Source organism: Pelobates fuscus, chromosome 2 (assembly GCF_036172605.1).
Source record: "Pelobates fuscus isolate aPelFus1 chromosome 2, aPelFus1.pri, whole genome shotgun sequence".
In the NCBI taxonomy this organism is placed as follows: domain Eukaryota; kingdom Metazoa; phylum Chordata; class Amphibia; order Anura; family Pelobatidae; genus Pelobates; species Pelobates fuscus.
This window is the reverse complement of record NC_086318.1, coordinates 54,028,149-54,050,428: the sequence shown is the minus strand read 5'-3', so window position 1 is coordinate 54,050,428 and position 22,280 is coordinate 54,028,149. Positions and strand designations below refer to the sequence as shown.

Here is a 22,280-nt window from a genome sequence, read left to right as displayed (position 1 = left end):
ATTTAGGAGAGCGTGCAGGTAACTTTTTTCTTTGGTTTTTACTGTATGTATCTGGGGCTGATGTGTACTATGGTCGTTGCTGCCGCCCAGGAGTAATGGGAGTTTGAGTGCAGGTCTTGTTTTTTTTTATGCCTATCCCACGGATGCTTAAACTATAACTCCATAACAGTTCAGGCTCAATAGGGATTACATATTTAATTCAGCCATATTGTAAAGCTACCTTTTTGGGTTGTGTCAAGCCTTGGTTCTGAACCTATGAGACATACATCTACCGTTTGGCTTCAATATAGCACCCAATTTATTTTCTTTAGATAACTTTTCAAATGATTTCAGATTTTAAGATGAACTTTTAAAATGAAATATTTGCATATTGTTTTATATAATTGTTTATAAATGATATATTTTTTGATATTTTAATATTTAATAATTTTTTTTTTTAAAACGCTTATCCAGAAGTATTAAGTCATTTGAATAGCTTATCTAAAAGTATTAAATTGAGGTCCAGGTTAAATTGGCTATTTCCCCCCTGCAAATCCACAGGAACATTCCAAACATCATAACCACTACAGCATGTTATAGTGGTTATGGTGCCAGTACTGCCTAAGTGCCAACCCAGTGTATGTAGTCAAACCATTCGCCAACATTTTGACTTCTTACTTGGGTCTGGGTGCTATTCCTAGCTGCAGGGATAATTGTGGGGCAAAATAAATAGTATTTTGTGAAAATTAAAAAAAAAATATATAATTGTATTAATAATAAAATATTAATTTTTATTGACATGAATACTAATATGAATATTAATATGACGAGGTCTGACACTGGCTCTATGAGATACGTCCCGCTGATGCTTTCTGGAGTAGTTACAGTAGATACTAGTGGCAGCTTTTGGCACTTATAACAGGAGAGGCAGGGATTGGTGGTGGCATTTTCAGTTAATGATAAACCCTATGTTTAAGACCTCGATTTAAGATGTCTGGATACAATTTTTAAATAAATTTATATTATGAAAAATATAAAAATATATATTTCGATATATTTTTTATATATTGATTTATATATATATATATATATATATATATATATATATAATATATTTGTTTATATTATAACATTTTGAAAAAAAACGATTTTAAAAGTTTATCCCAAGATATTAAATAATTAGAAGATATGATCCCAAACTATTAAATTGAGGCCTAAATTAGCAAAGACTATTCTTGTCAGAGACTTACCTGCACCAGGTCGCTCCCCTCATTGAGCAGCTGAACACTACATGTAAACATAGAATAGAGTATTCTGACCATTTGGTCCCACAAACAGCTCCTTCTGCTGGTTCGCATGGGCCCGAAATCCATGCTTCTGCTTCTTGACTGTACATAGTAGAGACACTGCCCGCTGTATTGGTGCATCTTTTATGTATTCAAATCGTGTGACGTCACTCCCATCCTTAAAGTGACCACATCATCTAGGCAACCTCATATTCTATAAATTTGGAGTCACAGAGATGACATTGACCAATCAAAAAGTGTGTTACCATATATAAAGTTAATTTGGGCCCTTGCTCATTGCCCTATTGTGGTTTCTGCCCTGATACACGTTGGTGCTCATAGTGAGTCTCTCTTGTTATAACTAGATATTGTATTTAAGTTTGTGAAATTCTGGTATCCTGATACAGCTTAAGTATTTCTGGTATCCTGACGTGGCTTGTTATTCTGTTATTCCGCAATTTCTAAATCCCTAACCATGGCTATTCTTGACTGTCTTTATCTTAAGTTCGATCACCCTAAGGCCCGGTAATACGTCTATCTAGAACCTCTGTTTGTGGGATTCGCCATTCCTGTAAGTTGGGGTACGTCCCCTGTGACAGTTTTAAAAAAAGAATTATCATGTGATATTTTTTGTATTATTATGTTTGAATAGAGGGGACAACCTCCAAGAAACCTGATGAAATATATGTTCGCCGTCCAACCACTCGAATGAGATTGTCCAAGTACGCTTCCTATAACACTTATCACCACTGTGAACAATGCCACCAGTACATGGGTTACAATCCCAGGTTTCAGGTAAGCTCAGAGAATGCTAGACATGCATGTTATAAGCGTGCATGTGTTTTATATCCTTTACTGTTAGTGGTTCCCTGCTTGTGGTAGACTAATTGTCCTAGAGTTCCTCTCTTATGGCTGGTTACAAATTGATGCGCATTCTTATTATCCTACATTTCGTTGAGCATTGTTTTCTGAGGTGTCTGTTTGTTTTAGATGTATGAGTCAAGTCTACATGCTTTTGCCTTTTCGTATTCAATGCTTGGAGAGGAAATACAGCTCCACTTCATCATCCCCAAATCCAAAGAGCATCATTTTGTCTTCAGTCAACCAGGTGGCCAGCTGGAAAGCATGAGGTTGCCACTTGTCACAGATCAGGTAATTTATATATTTTCCAAAATATTGATATCTGTTCAATTTTCCTAATTGATTGATTTTTTTTTTTTCTTCTTTTGAATTTGTATTTGTTTAGAAGACATTGTTTAGAAGACATTTTTGTTTCTTTGGAAATTACATAATAGAAAATAAAACATTTAAAATCACCCATAACATTTGATTTTCTTTTAAATGTGGTGTAAGGATTTAGTAAGTGACTTCTCAATCCAGTTCTGCCCTGGCACAGTCAGGGCACAGAATGCAAATGAGGAGGAGAACAGAAACACTGTTGCTGTTTCTTCTCTTCCTTTAAAGGATCACTATTATGTCAGGAAAACAAAGCGGTTTTCCTGACACTATAGTGTCCTGAGGGTGCCCTTCAGGGTCCCCCTCCCGTTGCGCTGAAGGGGTTAAAACCCCTTTAGGTACTTACTTTAATTCAGCGCCGGGCTCCATCGGCAGTGGTGACCTCTCCTCCCCGTCTGACATCAGCTCCCCCGTCCGACGTGAGGGGAGCCGAATGCGCATGCGCGGTAAGTGCCGCGCGCGCATTCAAAGTGTCCATAGGAAAGCATTTCTCAATGCTTTCCTATGGATGCTCTGCACGATGGATGCAAAATTCGCCTCCAGCGCCGCAGATGCGCCTCTAGCGGCTCTCCGGAAGACAGCCACTAGAGGCTGGATTAACCCCAAATGTAAACATAGCAGTTTCTCTGAAACTGCTATGCTTACATCTGAAGGGTTAAAACCTGAGGGACCTGGCACCCAGACCACTTCATTGAGCTGAAGTGGTCTGGGTGACTATAGTGTCCCTCTAACTGTGCTAAATAGCAGAACAAAACTAACTAAGAATGACAGGGAGCCAATATGGAGGTGCCCATTTCAGGATAGAGAGAAGGTGGATTTCGACATTTAATTTTATTTTTCAGACTTTCATATCTGTTAAATATTACATTACAAATCCTGGGAAATTACATATTCCCTTTAAATTGAAATAATTTATGCTCTCTAACTTTTAAGAATGTTTTCGAGCAATTGATAAAACATGTGTTTGTTTTTTTTCCTAACTAGAATGCAGATTGTGTGAAAAGTCCTATTTTCACTTCTACCACCGGCCGTCACGAGCATGGCCTATTCAACCTTTACCATGCCATGGATGGAAGCAGTCACTTACACATTCTGGTTGTTAAAGAATATGAGATGGCAATCTATAAAAAGTACTGGCCAAATCACATTATGCTGGTTCTGCCCAGCATCTTCAACAATGCCGGAGTGGGTAAGCAGAATGTATGAAACCAAAGATCTGTATTTGTTTTGATCACAAGTTCATTTCACCTGATTTTTTAATGTTTTTTTTTTCTTTTCTTAATTGTGTATTGTTTGTGGTATTCTTATAAATCTGCGTTATCAGTGCTGCTGAGATGTGGCTTCCCCTGGGCTCAGTGAAGAGCCCTGGTTTGTTTAAAACAATCCTAATTTGGGGAATGGCGCCAATGAGCTAACCTGCTTGGTATCTTCCCCAGGGCTGAATTTCTCTTAAGGTTGTCAATGCCTGTGGGCAATGGGCAAGAGAAGGGCTTCACGGCTGGTGGGAAAATCAATGATCTCCCTTAACATGCTGCCCATTCTCATGCTGGTTACCAAGGTAATGCTCTGCCGGAAGGAGCAATGCAAGTGGTCTGCACCTGCAGAAGGTGCAGACCAAACGATGCACCCCTGGATCACAGAGGATTACTATTGCCCCTCACTCCCCCAACATACACTAAAACACCTGTCTACACTAACAAACAACAGTACCTATCACCACCTACACACAAACTACAGTCCTTATTCCCCCTGCACACATACACTAAAGCCCCAATTTCAATACACACATTAACTGCAGCCTTGGTTTTCTCCACAGACGATGTAGAGAAAATTCCTCCACATACACACCACAGTTCAAATTCCCCCGACTCTCACTATAGCCCTAATTCTCCCCCATACACTACACCTCCAGTTTGCCCCCACCAAACAAATCCTACAACCTGTTTCCATTCAAAAAACACCCTACAGACCTTCTCCCCTGGCTTACGAACAAGCAATAATCCCAGGCACAGTACCCACAGTGAGAGAATAATCCAGCAGTATAACAAGCACAATCAACCGTAAAATCCAAAAGTATCCCATCACCTTTCCCAATAACTAGACGACACACAGTATCAGGAGCAGAACTTCACTTTTATTCCACAACCCCTGCTTTTATGCCTCTCTCCCACTGAAAGGGAGACACCCACAATACTTAGTACAGTCACCAATCAGATACATGTTACCTCCCACACATCTCCTCCCCTCTGCCTGTGATACAATTATCTCAACACAATAGACTAACTTAATTATCACAGGCAGAAAATATATAGTTTTTACACACATGCTGTAACTTTAAAAATATACATCAAATCTTCCTAAAATACATTTTCAGAATCAGCATACTTAAAATATAAACATACTCAAAAATTAAGTCAGTCAGTTCAGGGGTTAAAAAGTTAGGTGGAGGTCCCTTTAGGACAACTAAAGCATGGCTTTCCAGCCCAAACCAGTTCCAACTAGTCTGGCAGTGTGCCTGGGACAACGCCCTGCCGGAGAACAATGGGATAGGAAACGGGGGAGGGGTACACCTTCCTATACACAATCTATACACAGTCTAATAGAAGTCCATACCCTTTGCTTAAAGGACCAGTAGCCGCATAATAAAAATCCCTTATGCCCAAATATGTTCTTAAAAGGCAATACATCCCAGTGGCCGTAGTCACAGGGCAGGAGGCGGGCAAGCAGCCCCCTCCAAAAACTCATGGCAAACTCCTTTAGAGGGGCGAGTTTGTTACATATCTCCCCTTTCCCGTTGAGACTATCCAGACCCCAGACCTCCAATCAGTCTGGTGCTCTGATAGTCGGCTGGCCTTTCTCACAAGGTGTAGTTGTCTAGATGGCCTCCTGCCACATGTGCCCAGTTGTAGATCCATTGTCTGGTGGGAAGGCAACCAGGGCACCCTCTCCCCTGGTTGGACAAAGTTGTTGCTGTGGGTAGCGAGTGCTGTTTCCCCACTCTGGACCTGGTGGGTAGAGGCCAGCGGCACTCTGCCCTGTAGTCATTGGCTCCACTGGTTTGGTTCGTGGGTCGTCAGGCCCCAAAACAAAGCGGTAAGGAGGGCAGAGGCTACCTGCGCTCTGCCCAGATGCCAGCTCTTCTGCTGGGATGGGATCAGCGGGCGCTACCCCCAGGACTGGGTTGTGTATTGGCTGTGGAGAGGAGAGATCTGTTGCCTCCCCCAGGCATTCCTGTGAGGTTGGTTGGGAATCTGGACCGGCCGTCCAGCATCCCTGTGGGTCAGGTATAGAGACCTCGGTCCCATCTGTACCGTCCGGGGGTTCTGTATCTCCCCTTGGTGGGATAAGCTGACGCTGGGGAAAAGGGATAACAGGCTCCTCTCCCGGAAACACTCTCTCGCACTGGAGAGGGAGACAGACAGTCCCCCCTTCCTACAAATTGTCCTGCGGGGAAGTGAGATTGTCCGTCTCCCCTTCCAATAACATATTCAGCCGCTGGGGAGTGAGTCCGGTTGTCTCCCCTCCCTGTAAAGCACTCTGCCGCTGGGGAGGGGGACCACCTGTCCCTTCTCCCAATTACACACTTGGCTGCTGGAGATGGAGGACAACTGGGTTGCACGCTGTGGAGAGGGACAGACTTTCCCTACTCCTAACATATCCATCTGTGGTTGGCGATCTGGGCCGGCTGTCCAGTATCCTTGTAGGGCCGGTGGAGAGACCTCGGTCACTGCTCCACCTGCCAGCTGGGGTTCTTCCCAGGACCAGTCGATAAGGTCTCTCATCTCTGGAGCTGGTTGGGGAGTAGGTGGTACAGAACCTAGGTCTCCGGATGACGGGCTTAGTTGCTGGGGAGGAGGGATGAAACTCAACGCTCCCGATGGTGTACAGTCCATAACCCCCATCATGTCAGAGACAAGCGGTGTCACTTGATCATATAGGCAAGCATAATCCTGTTCAATCTCCCACTGCTCTAGTGGTACCTGCAGGGTATAGGGTGACTGACTGGAGCTGATCAGGTGCTGGTGATCAGGTGCTGGTAATCCTGCTCCAGTTCCAATTCCTGGACAGCCAATTCAGGTATGGCCTTCATAATTATATATGAAGGGGCGGGGGAGCTGTTTTAAGGAAAATGGCCTTGGGACAGCAAAGAGGGTAAACCCGACCCTAATACCCCCCACCACCCTTGGATGCAGTATTACTCACCCCCCCCCCCCCCCCTTTTTTTCTATCATTTTTTGCTCAGCATTTGCATCATGATCTTTTTTTTCTTTCGGTAACTTGGTGAAACTATAATAAAACATTGTCTTAGCAGTAAAGCAAGCAAATCCTATCCTTCCACAAGGAAACACTCCATCATATGCAAACTTGACATTCTGCCTCTTTGCTGCATAATCCTGTAAATAAAATACATAATAAAAGGAATATGAAGTTTGTTTCCCTAAATAAGCATGACGTGTGTTTATATGAAAATACTGCCCCTGAAGGGTTCTAGAGACATCGTAAAGGTTTATAAATACCTTCGCAACCTGTATGTGACCGGATAATGATTTCTTCTCTACATTACCTGACTACTTATTTATTTTATGGAAGTTTTGTTGCATAGCAGCTGCTGTGCCATAGCTTGTCAATTCTCTTCTTTATAATGCAGCTCTTGGATGTTTGTGTCCCAGGCTGCCTGATATCGATGGGAGTTAAACAAATGCCATATGCAACAACCATCATCCACCCCCCCCCCCCACGCCTCTTAGTGATATGCTTGTCACGGGAATAGGGAAAGAGACCCAATGTCACGCTTCTCTAAACCCCTCAAGGAGAGAAGGACAGAATTCTTGAAGGTTTGACACTGCTGAGTGTGACTTCTATCAACTTCAGGCAGATCATATATTTTCTTGGCCTGCACAGAGATTTTGGCCACCTGTTTCACAGTATTCCGTAACTGTAAGATGTTGTACATAAGTATACCCCCCCCCACCCCCCCCCCCATCCTGTGTGGTATATATCAGTTTAATATACTTTTAACAATTTGGTGTTTATGTGTCTGTATTCACATTAAATGGACCATAAAATAAAATGTATTACAAAGTTTAAAATGTACCCAGGAACGCATAGAACTGAGTCAACCACCTCAACCAAGGACACAGTAAAATACTGGGAGGCTTGCTTGAGATATGGACACAAAGTGACCTTTTACACTCATTTTCTATCGTCTTTTTAATTAAAAAGTATTATATATTTTTGTATTTTGAGGACAAAGAAAACTTGTTTTAATGTGATTGCTAATTATATTATGTATGTGTTTATTTTCTTCGTGTTTTTGTTTAATCGCTGTTCTTTACCAGAGTGCCTTGTAATTACAGCAAAATAATATCTGTTTGCCTTACTTCATTTTCCTCCCAGGGGCTGCCCATTTCTTAATTAAAGAGCTGTCTTACCACAATTTGGAGCTGGAACGCAGTAGACAAGCGGATCTGGGAGTCAGGCCTCAAGACATCTGGCCTTTCGTAGTCATCGCCGATGACTCTTGTGTAATGTGGAACACAGTAGACGTTAATGTGACAGGAGATCAGTCGAGGTAAAGTCTAACATTTTCATCTCATTAGTATTCCTGTAGGACTTTCACAATGCCGGCCGATGCACTTTTTAATTGGAGTGATGATTAGAAAAGTTGTTTTTGCTATTTGACCTTCTACAAATTGTTCATTTCAGTTTTTATTTAAAAGTCTAATTTTTTTTTTTCTAGTTAAAATTTTATGTCCACTGCAGCATGTCTTGAGCTGTAACCAAACACAACTTTAGGCTCTTGTATTGGAAAGTCAGTATTTTTCCAATGTATTACTTACAGGACTGCGAGTTTTGGCTCTAAAGGTACAAAGGGTCACATGACTACTGACACAGTCTTTAGAAGTTGTCATTGTGTTTAATTGCATTTAAAGGGGCATTCAAAGCACCAAAACTGCTAACTGGGTTATCCATGGAAAACTACCGAATTCCGATGGCAATTCTCACGTTTACTAAAGCTTAAATGAGCTTCAGCCGGTCCAAACGATTCTGTAACATCGGTTTGGATTAGTTTGTTCCTTGAAGCACACCCAATGGTTTCTTAATAACAGGCATATTTTATTTGGAGTTCAGAGGAAAAGAGAAAGTTTCGGCACTATCCTGCACCTTTGTCAGGAACTATGTTTTCGTTCTATTTGGATTGTTTGGGAGTTGGCCCTCCAGGTTTGGAGAACTCCTAAGGGAGTATTCCCTTAGTGAGTGTATACATTGCCTCTATATATATTCATGTGCTGCCTGAGATTAGTAGATGTTACAGGAGTCTTGGGCAGCAGCCTCATATATACGTCCCATTCTTGCTCAGGAATTGGTCTCCTAGACCGCACAGAGGTGATTTTTGCACTATTTCATTCATTACGTGAAATTGTTGCACAAATGGTGTCACCGTCCATAAGGTGCACAGTTTGAAGACACGATCTGCCTAGATACATAGATATTATAAGTATAAAGTACTTATTCAGCAGCTTTGAATACTAGTTTCCAGACAATGTAAATGGGTAAAGTAGCATGGTCACTATATAGATCTCCTGTCTGTCCTTAATTCTGTAGGTTCCCTTGACAACAGCCTTAGCGTATCTTTGTGGCCCAGAATTTAAATGAGCCTCGTCCCAGCAATAAACAGATGTGTTGCCCTTTTGATATGCAGATGTTACATTTCAAATTATTATAAATTTAGCATATACTGAAATTAATTCAAAGATTTTGTTTTTGCCACACGTTTATTGAGGTTTAAATAAGGAGCCAGACATAGAGAAACACAGATGGAGGCAGACGACAAAAAACAAGACAGACATGTTTGTTTTTCCATGTAGTGCTTATTTTTCCCATTTACTTGAAAGAGATATTTTAAAGGTCAGCTTCTAAACGTGAAAGTGTTTAAAATAAATCAGTTAGAATTTTTATTTATTCATCTGATTGCAAAAATGATTTGTTTTCAATATTTTTTCAATATTTAGAGAATATTCTTGGTCTGAAAGAAACATTTCTTTGAAATACATTCTTCAACATATGGAAGCGTCCCAGAACATTACTCAGTATGCTATGATTGGGATGAGAAAATGGACAAGTAAAATAAAAGCCTCGGACTTGAAAGAGCCATTCTCGCGTTGTCACATGCATGACTTCATTCTCCTCAATGTTGATCTCACTCGGGATGTACAGTACAACCAGAACAGGTTAGCAAAGGGATTAGCAGATAAGGAACAGAAAAATATGTCAAGTTAATTTAAATTTAAAAAAGCACATCACGGCCAATATGTTGCCTACCCTGGTCTACTGTATATCTATATCTGTAATTTCCTATCAATTCTCAATACGGAAACATTGCACATATTCTTAAATCATTTTGCACAAACAAAATAATCCAAATCTTGGAAATATATATTGTTGCTGTTGCTTCAGGTAGTTTCTTTAAAAGAATGTCATACCATATTAACATGAATACCAATGATTTAGATGACAGTCTTTCTTAACCCCTTAAGGACCAAACTTCTGGAATAAAAGGGAATCATGACATGTCACACATGTCATGTGTCCTTAAGGGGTTAAAGGGTTACTCTAACCAAAAAAACAATGGTTTCATTAAACAGTGTTTTTGGTTAGAGTAACCCTTGGGTGCTAGTCTGCCCAAGCCAAGCTTGTTAAAACATAAAGGTAAAATGTATCTCTGTTCCAGCACTGAGGCCAAATTCGACCTGCAGCCTGATATTCCTTGGCTGACATCACTCCCGCTCGCTGGGGGAATGTTAGGGAGGGCAGGCCAAGGTTGGGCATGTGCGGCAAGGGAGGGGTGGGAGAGGGGGGCAACATGCTGCCAGCATGCTGTGTGTACTGACACTAGACTCCAGTATGGACAGAATTCATAATAGCCAGTCCAGTAATCTTGATTTTTGCTGGCTAATGACGTCCCAGTGACGCTGTCGGAGGTTTAGTTACACCTCCAGCAGCAGAGGGGTTAAACTCTGTATGTGCAATGTTTCGTAGAGAAATGTTGCACTTACAGACTCCAGGCACCATAACCACTTCAAATCACTGAGGTGGTCATGTCGCTACATTTAGTCCCATTAATGTATGTTTTCAATCAGATTAGTTGGAGCAACTATATGACGCATAAAATAAACATTTTTATTTTGAGTTTTATGTTTTTAAATGTAACTGGTAAAGGAATACATTGAAGGGTCTACTTCTTATTTTTCTTTACACCAATTGCTACAGTACTTTGTCAGATGTATATATCCACTGTGTAGGTGGAACGGAACCTCGTATACATAGGAATCCAGCAATTCTTATGATATGGAAAAAAATATCTCTGCTATAATTATCAATATGATAACACCCTAATGTGAGTAAATAGCTGTTTTACGTCAGTGTTTTGGGATGGACAGTGTTAAGTCAAGCACATGCATGCACACTCCTAAAGTAAATTGGCAGAGATTATTACCTGGGTGGCCATAGAAACAACACTGGTCGATAAAGGCATTAATGTGACATAGAAACTCGGCTGTCAATGAGGAGTTAGATAGCTGTAGTTTAGGCAGCAGAGAAAGGATCATTACTGATGGCTATCACAGAGCAGATCTTGCCGAGCCAGTCATTACAGCCGGACAAGAGATCCCCACGAATATTGGTGAAATTGTTTTAATGTGATGATGGGAAAATGAATATATAACTTATGGCTAGATAACCTAAGATACAGGCCTTGCTGTATTAATATCCGCAATAATCTACGGTAGGTTTAGGTTTAGGACAATGGAACTCCGAGGCTGATGTACTTAGTCTACAGGTGGGTTGATGTTATTATAAACTGTAGTGGGGAATTTCATGGTTGACAAAAAGATAACATTCCCATTATTTATTAAGTGCCTGTTTTTCTTATAAAATTTTATTAGGTTAACTAACTAGAATAAAACTATATAAAAAAAGGCTTGTACTGGATAGAATATGTATTCCAATGTTAAAAAACCAAAACCATTTGCATATAATATTGCTAAAACATTAGCATTAAGCACAAGGAGACGGCAATTAAATGCTCTATTTAACCAAAGCAGAGAGGACAATTCTAAAAGATAAACCAACGGGCTCCATTACACATGTTTAAATAGGGGATGTTTTACATCCCATCGGTCACTGTGGCATAAATGTGTAAATGCCACTTTTAAGTCCCGGATACGTAATAGCCCCATAGAGCCAGGATATAATGTCATTCCGGTAGTAGTCTGTTTTGATCTTAAAGGAACACTCAAGACACATGAAGCATTTCAACTTGCTGAAGTGCTTTATGAGTATGGAGTCTGTCATATTTGTGACCGTTTATAAAAGTGCAGATTTCAATAGAAATCCTCACTTTCATATTTAAAAACAGAAACACCTCCCTGGCTTTCAATTGAACAGCCAATGATGCTTTCTTCCACTTTATTTAGTTCTTCAGAACTAACAGAACTAACAGGTGCACTAGCCTATGGGAATTTGATTAGCTGAGATCATCAACACCGATGATATCAGCCCGATGATATCAGCCAAAGGGGCGGAGCTTGAGCAGGTAGACCAGCACTGTGATGGAGAAATGAAACGTTAATTGCCTTGTTTAACCCTGTCTGATGACTAGGGTACTATAGTGTTGGGAAAAACACATTTGTGATTCTTTAAAGGATTCAAAATGTTAAAATAAAATAAAAAGACTCAAGCATTCCTCACAATTAGAAGGTGATTTCCATTCACTGTTATGGGGTTACGTGTTAGTGGAGGAGTCACTGTAATACTACGTTTTATCATTCATTTACATCAGTCATGACTAACCTTCATACACCTTATGTTTCCCACCTGGGATATATAGTCCTCAATCAGCTATGGTGCCAACGTAAGCCGCTGGTAGTGTGGGACATTGTCGAACCATGATTACATAGGTAAAGAATGTTATTGGTGAGTTTGTATCGTACATTGAAAAAGTGATGTTTTCCTTTTCCAGGTTTACGTGTGATGATGTTGACTTTAATGTCCGAGTGAACAGCTCAGGACTGCTGATTTGCCGATTTAATCGGTTCAGCGTAATGAAGAAGCAGATTGCCGTGGGAGGCCATAGGTCACTGCATATCAAATCAAAGGTAAGAATAAAATCATAAATCAATGTGGCAACTCTCAAAGGGACACAATCGAAAAATCGAATACTTTGCTAGTATATATTGTGCTTTCTATGTTGTTGCATTTATACAGAAATACCATGACTTTGTTCAGTTCTCCATTTAACTTTTTGTATTTGACAATTTATTAACTTGTTTGCACTCAGAATATGTTTTCAGTTTTTTATCATTTTTTTTTTCTTCCAATTCTCAGGTGCTTGACTCATCCGTGTCGATTTCGTCCGCTCATTATATCTGTGCTCCAGACAGCAAGCACACTATCCTGGCTGCCCCGGCCCATCTACTGCTAGAGAAATACTTACAGTTCCACAGCCACAGGTTTTTTCCTCTGTCGGTGAAAAATGTCCGTCATCCGGTGCTAATCGTGGATTGCTACCTGAATCTGGGGCCACAGGTTAGGAAATAAGAAAACAGCCTTGAAATATTACATTTATCCTCTGTGTACAATTTCCATAAATTCATACTGAAAACTAAAAAAAAAAAAGTGAAAATCCAAACTGAATTCAAAACGGATTTCAAATTTAAGTCCAAAGTAGCCAAACTGAAGGCATATTTGAAAGCATATACTTTTTCCAATTCAGCCATTATGGCCTTAAATTTCAAATTCACTTTGAATTCTCAGTGGTTTTTTTTGAGCCATACCATTGTATTGGGAGATATGGTATAGCTTTTTTATAACATGCCTTAAAGTGCTTCTATCATGAGAATAATTTGAAAGCTCTTTAATAAAATGCTATTTTTTCTTAGAACTGTATTGTAACTTAGAGTTGTATGGGGTGTATTTTGAGTGTCAGATATACCCCACTCGATGTTGTGATTTCATCCTTTTTTTCTCAATTTTATTTCACCAGTAGGGGGTGATTTTTTTTTTTTTTTTAATATGAAAAAAATTATAGTTACTATAAAAATCTAATTTATCAGTTTGATTTTGCAAATGCTAGCCCTAGGAGAAGCCTTTCTGTTTAGATAAACGTACATCTTCCTGTTTTTCTTTTCAGATTAGCGTCTGCTATATGAGTTCTCGCCCACACTCAGTCAATGTTAACTGTTTCAACGTCACGTTTAGCGGGCTCCTTTTGCATCTTTGTGATTCCTTTGTGGTTGCAAGTTTTTTGAAAAAGTTCCAGTTTCTAAAAGGTAAATTATACAGTCATATGATAGCAATGGAAAAACAAAAATTACTTCCCAAAGGCCGATGATGTCCTTGCAGTCATCACTAAAAGGGCTCATGGTGGAAATGATGCTAAATAATAAACAATTATTGCTGTGCATAAAAAAGCAAGTTTTATAAAATTCTAAATGACCAGTTTACCATTGTAGTGTTTCTCTAACACTCTCCACCCTGCAACTCATGGGGTGTAGAAAGAGAAGAGGCCACTCGCTGTGCACCCCAGTTTTATATTTTCCAAATAGATTTATTTTTCTCAGCGATAAAGTGTCACTGCAGTAATAATTGACAGGCTTACCTCTGGTATTTCCCTAGTATCATGCTTTCTTAGCACTTATTCTAGGAAAATAGATCTAAATATCTCCATTACTCTCAAAAGTCTGCCTGCAAGGGGTGATAGTACAAATCACTGATCTTTAAAGGACCACTATAGGCACCCAGACCACTTCAGCTTAATGAAGAGGTTTGGGTGCCAGGTCCACCTAGGATTAATCCTTTCGCTGTAAACATAGCAGTTTCGGAGAAACTGCTATGTTTACTTTAGGGTTAATCCAGCCTCTAGTGGCTGTCTCGTTGACAGCCGCTAGAGGCGCTTCCGCGCTTCTCACTGTGAAAATCACAGTGAGAAGATGCCAGCGTCCATAGGAAAGCATTGAGAATGATTTCCTATGGACTAGCTGAATGTGCGCGCATGCGCATTCAGCCGATGACGGGGAAAGGAGGAGGAGAGTCCCCCCCCCCTTCCTCTCCATCCAGCCCGGCGGGAGTGGGACCCTGAGGGTGGGGGCACCTTCAGGGCACTATAGGGCAAGGAAAACAAGTATGTTTTCCTGGCACTATAGTGGTCCTTTAAAGTGATGTTCAAGCCTAAATGGACACTATTAGTCACCAAAACAACTTTAGAGTAATGAACCAGTTTTGGTGTATAGATCATGCCCCTGTTGTCTCACTGCTCCATTCTCTGCTTTTTAGGAGTTAAATCACTCTGTTTATGCAGCCCTAGTCACACCTGCCTGCACGTGACTTGCACGGACTTCATAAACACTTCCTGTAAAGAGAGATTTAATGTATAAACTTCCCTTATTGCACATTCTGTTTAATTTAGTATTTCTTATCTCCTGCTCTGTTAGCAGCCTTCTAGACCCTATATGAGTCTCCTGTGTGTGATTAAAGTTACATTTACAGAGCTTTACATAAACTTCTAAAGTAAGTTAACATCTGATTGAAAAACAATTTTTAACATGCAGTCTTTGTCAGTCACAGCCAGGGGAGGTGTGGCTATGGTTGCATTAACAGAAACACTAGTGATTTAACTCCTAAATGGCAGAGAATTGAGCAGCGAGACTGCAGGGAAGTGATCTATACACATACAGTTGCAACAAAAAGTATGTGAACCCTTTGGAATGATATGGATTTCTGCACAAATTAGTCATAAAATGTGATCTGATCATCATCTAAGTCACAACAATAGACAATCACAGTCTGCTTAAACTAATAACACACAAAGAATGAAATGTTGCCATGTTTTTATTGAACATATTGAACCATGGTTTTATTGAACCATGTAAACATTCACAGTGCAGGTGGAAAAAGTATGTGAACCCCTAGACTAATGACATATCCAAGAGCTAATTGGAGTGAGATGTCAGCCAACTGGAGTCCAATCAATGAAATGAGATTGGAGGTGTTGGTTACAGCTGCCCTGCCCTATAAAAAACACACACCAGTTCTGGGTTTGCTTTTCATAAGAAGCATTGCCTGATGTGAATGATGCCTCGCATAAAAGAGCTCTCAGAAGACCTACGAATTGTTGACTTGCATAAAGCTGGAAAGGGTTATAAAAGTATCTCCAAAAGCCTTGCTGTTCATCAGTCCACGGTAATACAAATTGTCTATAAATGGAGAAAGTTCAACACTGCTGCTACTCTCCCTAAGAGTGGCCGTCCTGTAAAGATGACTGCAAGAGCACAGCGCAGACTGCTCATTGAGGTGAAGAAGAATCCTAGAGTGTCAGCTAAAGACTTACAAAAGTCACTGGCAAATGCTAACATCCCTGTTAGCGAATCTACAATACGTAAAACACTAAACAAGAATGGATTTCATGGGAGGATACCACAGAGGAAGCCACTGCTGTCCAAACAAAACATTGCTGCACGTTTACAGTTTGCACAAGAGCACCTGGATGTTCCACAGCAGTACTGGCAAAATATTCTGTGGACAGATGAAAGCTGAGTTGTTTGGAAGAAACACACAACACTATGTGTGGCGAAAAAGAGGCACAACACACCAACATCAAAACCTCATCCCAACTGTGAAGTTTGGTGGTGGGGGCATTATGGTTTGGGACTGCTTTGCTGCATCAGGGCCTGGACGGATTGCTATCATCGAAGGAAAAAATAATTCCCAAGTTTATCAAGACATTTTGCAGGAGAACTTGAGGCCATCTGTCTACCAGCTGAAGCTCAACTGAAGATGGGTGTTGCAACAGGACAATGACCCAAAGCATAGAAGTAAATCAACAACAGGATGGCTTAAACAGAAGAAAATATGCCTTCTGAAGTGACCCAGTCAGAGTCCTGACCTCAACCCGATTGGGATGCTGTGGCATGACCTCAAGAAAGCGGTTCCCAAGAATATTGCTGAACTGAAACAGTTCTGTAAAGAGGAATGGTCAAGAATTACTCCTGACCGTTGTGCACGTCTGATCTGCAACTACAGGAAACGTTTGGTTGAAGTTATTGCTGCCAAAGGATGTTCAACCAGTTATTAAATCCAAGGGTTCACATACTTTTTCCACCTGCACTGTGAATGTTTACATGGTGTGTTCAATAAAAACATGACAACATTTCATTCTTTGTGTATTATTAGTTTAAGCAGACTATGATTGTCTATTGTTGTGACTTAGATGATGATCAGATCACATTTTATGACCAATTTGTGCAGAAATCCATATCATTCCAAAGGGTTCACATACTTTTTCTTGCAAATGTAAACTGCTTCATTAATCTAAATTAGTTTGATACCTATAGTGTCCCTTTAATTGATTTTAGCATGAATGCAACTATTTATGTGGCTTTGTGACTCAATGCGAATATGGTTTCTATCTATCTATCCACAAATATATCAACAGACATTTTTTGCAATCCTTAAAGAAATAAATACAAAACTGTACCCATTAAAATTATGATGTAAAATAAAGCAGCTGTTCTCATGGTCCAGATAATTTTACTCTACAACTAGAGTGTTATTCAAAACAGGATGTAGTAACAAATACTATATAATATGCCAATCACAGGTGTTCATGGATGGTCCCTGCTCATCGCAATAATTCTCCTGTTTATCTTGAAACAACAAGAAATAAAAGTAACAGGAGCAGATCAGAACGGTGGTTATATAAATGTTTTATTAACCACTAACTTCAACTCTTCAGGCCAAAAGAGGAAAATAAAAATCTCTAAATACTTTATTGAATTATTTTATCCAAATTAGCTATTTTAGAAAAAAAATAAGTCAATTTGTTTTCTCCTTTCCTCAAGTGGATGTTTAAAGGGACACTATAGGAATCAGAACCACTACAGCTTAAAGGGCAACTGTCATTAAATTGTCGTTTTACATTTTATTTTTTAAGTATATTGATTTTATCTGTCTGAGCAACCATTTTGTATCAGACTGTTATCTGACCAACTACTGCTCAACCTAACTTATTAGTTTCTCCAGTTTCACAAGGATCAGTCACAGCAAGCTAGATTGAGCAGCAGTTGGTCAGATAAAAGTTGAGTCTGGCTCATCATGGCTGCCAGATAAAAAGTAATTTTTTTGCAAAATAAAAATCAACATACACAATTTAAAAATACATTATGAGGTTTCATAAAAACTTTCTAATCACTAGAAGTGAAAATTTGATGGCAGTCAACCTCTAATGATGTAGTTGTGGTGCAAACAGCCTGTCCCTGGAGGTTGAACAATGCAAATGCTGCCTTTTCTTAGAAAAGGAAGCTTATACACTGCTGCCTGTGACCACCTCTAGTTGCTGTCACTTCAATAGCCACTAGAGGTACTTCCTTGGTTTTGGTCATGCAAAGATTAAAGGACCGATGTTCAGTGTCTTCACATTATTCATAGAAACATAGAACACTCCCCACTGAAATAATGCATGCTGATTGTCTTGTGGGCACAATAGTCTTCCATTGCTTCCTTATGGGGAAGCATTGGATTGGCTGATATCATCAGGATTGCTCAGCCAAGGAGGCTTATTAGGGAAATGAAGGTACGTAAATCTCTTTTTTTAATTTATTCGTGGGGGGGCTGAACCTAAATAGTTACTGAAACACTATTGAGTTAGGAATATATGTTCGTATTCCAAACTCTTTAATGATCTTTTAAATCAGAACATTCTTTGTCTTGATAAAGTCGGATTAACTATCTTTCTTCCTTACCCAGGTGCTACCCTGTGTGTCATATGCCAGGATCGCAATTCTCTACGTCAGACGGTAGTTCGGCTTGAGTTAGAAGAAGAATGGCAATTTCGGTTGCGCGATGAGTTCCAAACCGCCAACGCTAAGGAAGACAAGCCTCTATTTATCCTGACTGGCCGCCATGTTTAAACATGTGTCGTATATTTTTTACTTTCACTATTATGTACATTATCCATCTACAAAATTCTGATAAAGAATATGACCCATTTTTCTGCACTGGATTAAAACGGTATTATTATTCAGAAGCCCGGAAATATTTTTCAGCGGACATATGGACAATGCTAGAATTCTTTCTGGTGAATGTTAGCCTATCTTGTATTTAATATATTTGTATATATTTTCAGCACTAAGGAATATTTGTATTTTAACTGTATTTTATTAATTTTTTTTAGCTAAGTATTTGTGTTATTGATGGCATACCTCATACTCTTTCACTGTGTTCATACCTGTCTGTGTCATGGTTTTCAGATTCCACTTTATTTCATTTTTTTTATGCCTTCAAGAAAATGAAACGGCTCTTAAAATATACATACTTTGCACTGTCAGAACTTTATTAGAACATATTATTAAATGTCTACTTTAATTACAGTTTATTGAAATTTAGTGACTATACATGGCTAAAACATGGTATATTGAAAAACAGAAACAATGGAATTCACAAACAGGAGAAAAAACAAACTTACCTTTTTTTTATTGAGAATAATAACTGCTTTAGATATGTTTTTATTCAATGTGTATAAATATTAAGATTTTAATCCAAATTGGATAACAATAGTTTTTTTTACCAATCACACACATTTTTCTGCAAACATTTACATAACGAAGGTAACAGTTTAAGCAGTCCAATTAAAGTCCTGATCGTTAAAGTATGAGAAGCAAGAAGCAACAGCCAAAAAGCACCATATGGACTGAAAAAATGCAATCCCTTATGTCCTTTGTGAAGAAGGAAATTTACTAGCCCGGAGAGAAGCAGCAAGCCAACTCAGTGTTATTGATATACAAAAAAACCCTACTGCTACTACTTACATGTTTTTGATTTGTTAGATTCTATAATAGAATTTTTGGATTAAAAGATACCTCTCGATGTATTTTCACGTACGCTCTTTTGATAGAGCATACAATTCTGGCTATACATCGTGCTAGCAGTTTTGCTAGCAAATGTATAGTTTGGGAGAAAAAACTAGTTACATTTGCATTATTTTTCTCCCTTTTTTCAGTCAAATCTTTGACATAGACTCTATGCCAATGATTTGACTGACAAGGGAGATAGCAGAAAAGACTTCCCATCCTAATGCTTTCCCAAGCATAGCAGCCACAGCACATGCTTTGCAGTTGCTATGGAAACTCCCTAGCAGGTGCTGCTAGCGCTGACTACGGAGTATAGGAACAGAGTGAGTGACGACACTCCATTTAGACACCCTGATGTTGACAACGAGGTTAGCGTGTCAACGTCATTGAAGAGCTTTGGCCTGTGTGGGGAAGCATTCCAAGCAGCACAAATCAAAAAAGACTGGAGGAGGAGCCCAGAACGGGCAGGGGTTGGTGTTACATGAAGAGTAATACCCACAAATCTGAGGAAATGGCTGTGCTGGAACGGTATGGTATGGTGATTAAATCACAGTATTTTACATTGAATACAACATGGATCTCTATGATATATGATGCATTCAATATATTTGGGGATGATTTAGCCAAAATTAGATTTCACTGTACAGGTTGACTTTAAGGGAAACACACAACAGTTTCAGTTGGGTACGTTCATTATACAAATATATTCGGGGCCAATACAAACCATTGTGTGGAAATCTATTCACAAACTGGACTTTACATAGGACACGAGGCCATGCGTTTAGACTGGAAGAAAGAAGATTTCGTCTAAGGCAAAGGAAAGGTTTTTTTACTGTAAGAATAATCAGGATGTGGAATTCTCTGCCTGAAGAAGTGGTTTTATCAGAGTCCATACAGATGTTCAAACAGCTACTAGATGCATACTTGCAAAGACAGAATATTCAAGGATATAATCTTTCAATGTAGGGTAATAACTGCTTGATTCAAGGATAAATCTGACTGCCATTCTGGGGTCAAGAAGGAATTTTTTGTCCTAGCTTGTTGCAAAATTGTGCTTCAAACTGGGGGCTTTTTTTTGGTTTTTTTTTGCCTTTGGATCAACAGCAAAAAACAGGTGTGAGGAAGGCTGAACTTGATGGACGCAAGTCTCTTTTCAGCTATGTAACTATGTAACTATGTAACTGAGAAGACATTAGGTGATATGTTGGGGGATTCCATCATAAGAGGTGTGGAGATGGACAATGGTGGTCTTGTGAGGTGTCTTCCCGGAGCTACTGCTCACAGAGACAGGAGACGTATCTGTAATATTGTTAAGCAAGCAAAGCAGGAAGGGGAATTGGATGTACTTGTCCATTTAGGGACAAATGACTTGGCTTGCAATGAGGTTTCAGAGGTTAAGGAAGTTTTTAGTGTTTTTGCCAATGATATACGGCAGGTTGCTTCCACACTGTCATTCTCTGAAGTTCTGCCTGTGCATAACACTCAGAATGACAGGCGGATGCGTATTAGGGACTTTAACTTGTGGCTTGGTGAATGGTGTCGGGAGCAAGGATTTGGCTTTATTGCTCATGGTAGCTCTGTTTGGAACGGAAATAAACTGTACAAAAAAGATGGTTTGCATCTTTCTCAAAAGGGAACAAATGTTCTCAGTGAGCAGTTCAGAGGTTTTGCTAAGATGTATTTAAACTAGGAGGGGGGGGGCAAAAGGGTGATAAAACATCAATCCAATTGTCCCCCAAAACAAGGACAGAAGGTGCCTGTAGCAAGTGTGTTAAAAAAATGATAAGCTTAGAGTCATGTCTACAAATGCTCGCAGTTTAGGGAATAAGATCCATGAACTTGTGGCAATAATGGCAACTGATAGTGTAGATTTAGTCGCTGTTACTGAGACATGGTATAATGAAAAAAATGACTGGGACATAGCAATACCAGGGTACTCTTTATATAGAAAAGACAGGGAAGGCAAGAAAGGGTGGCCCTGTATGTGAAGGATAGCATAAAATCTAGCCTAATAAAGGTTAGTGAGACGAACATAGAGTCCATTTGGGTTACGTTAGAATTTGGTAATCACACAGTAGTTCGTGTAGGTGTGATTTATAGGCCCCCAGGACAAATTGAAGAGTTAGATAATCTACTAGTTGAAGAAATAGCTAAAATGACAATGAAGGGGGAAGTTATCACCATGGGTGACTTTAATCTTCCTGATGTAAATTGGAAAACAAACATAGCTACTTGTGCTAGAAGCACACAAATTCTAAACTCCCTACTGGGATTGTCTCTAAAACAAGTCGTTGAGGAGCCAACTCGTAAAGAGGCCATACTAGATTTAGTGTTAACAAATGGAGATTTGGTATCAGATATTACTGTAGGTGAAAGTTTAGGATCCAGTGATCATCAGTCAGTGTGGTTTAATATAAGAACAGTGACTGAGTCACACCACACAAAAACAAAAGTTTTAGACTTTAGAAAAACAGACTTTTCTAAAATTAGAATATGTGTAAAGGAGTCATTATCAGACTGGAGCAACTTAAATGGAGTCCAAAATACATGGGATTATTTAAAAGCTGCACTACTGAAGGCAACAGAAAATTGCATTAGGCTTGTCAGTAAAAGCAAAAAATTCAAGAAACCACTGTGGTACTCCGCAGATGTGGCCAAAATAGTAAAAAACTAAAAGTTAGCATTTAGTAATTATAAAAAAACCCAGAGTGAGGAAGACAGAATGACCTATAAGATTAGGCAGAAAGAGGCTAAGCAAGTTATAAGAGCTTCCAAATCACACACAGAAGAGAAAATAGCACAGTCAGTAAAAAAGGGGGACAAAAATTTTTTTAGATACATAAATGAGAAAAGAAAAGTAAAACAAGGATTAGTT

General features: G+C 39.5%; 1 protein-coding gene across 1 annotated transcript in view; it reads left to right on the top strand.

Annotated features, from left to right (window-relative positions):
* GREB1 (growth regulating estrogen receptor binding 1) overlaps positions 1-19,010 on the top strand; it is a 161,566-nt gene extending 142,556 nt beyond the window's left edge. Inside the window, exons 25-33 of the mRNA XM_063442160.1 lie at positions 1,918-2,060; positions 2,256-2,417; positions 3,486-3,690; positions 7,899-8,073; positions 9,515-9,733; positions 12,523-12,658; positions 12,888-13,088; positions 13,693-13,831; positions 18,303-19,010. Coding sequence (XP_063298230.1) covers positions 1,918-2,060; positions 2,256-2,417; positions 3,486-3,690; positions 7,899-8,073; positions 9,515-9,733; positions 12,523-12,658; positions 12,888-13,088; positions 13,693-13,831; positions 18,303-18,466 — 1,544 coding nt within the window. The 3' untranslated portion in view covers positions 18,467-19,010. The remainder of the gene's footprint in view (positions 1-1,917; positions 2,061-2,255; positions 2,418-3,485; positions 3,691-7,898; positions 8,074-9,514; positions 9,734-12,522; positions 12,659-12,887; positions 13,089-13,692; positions 13,832-18,302) is intronic.
* Positions 19,011-22,280: the final 3,270 nt, after the last annotated feature.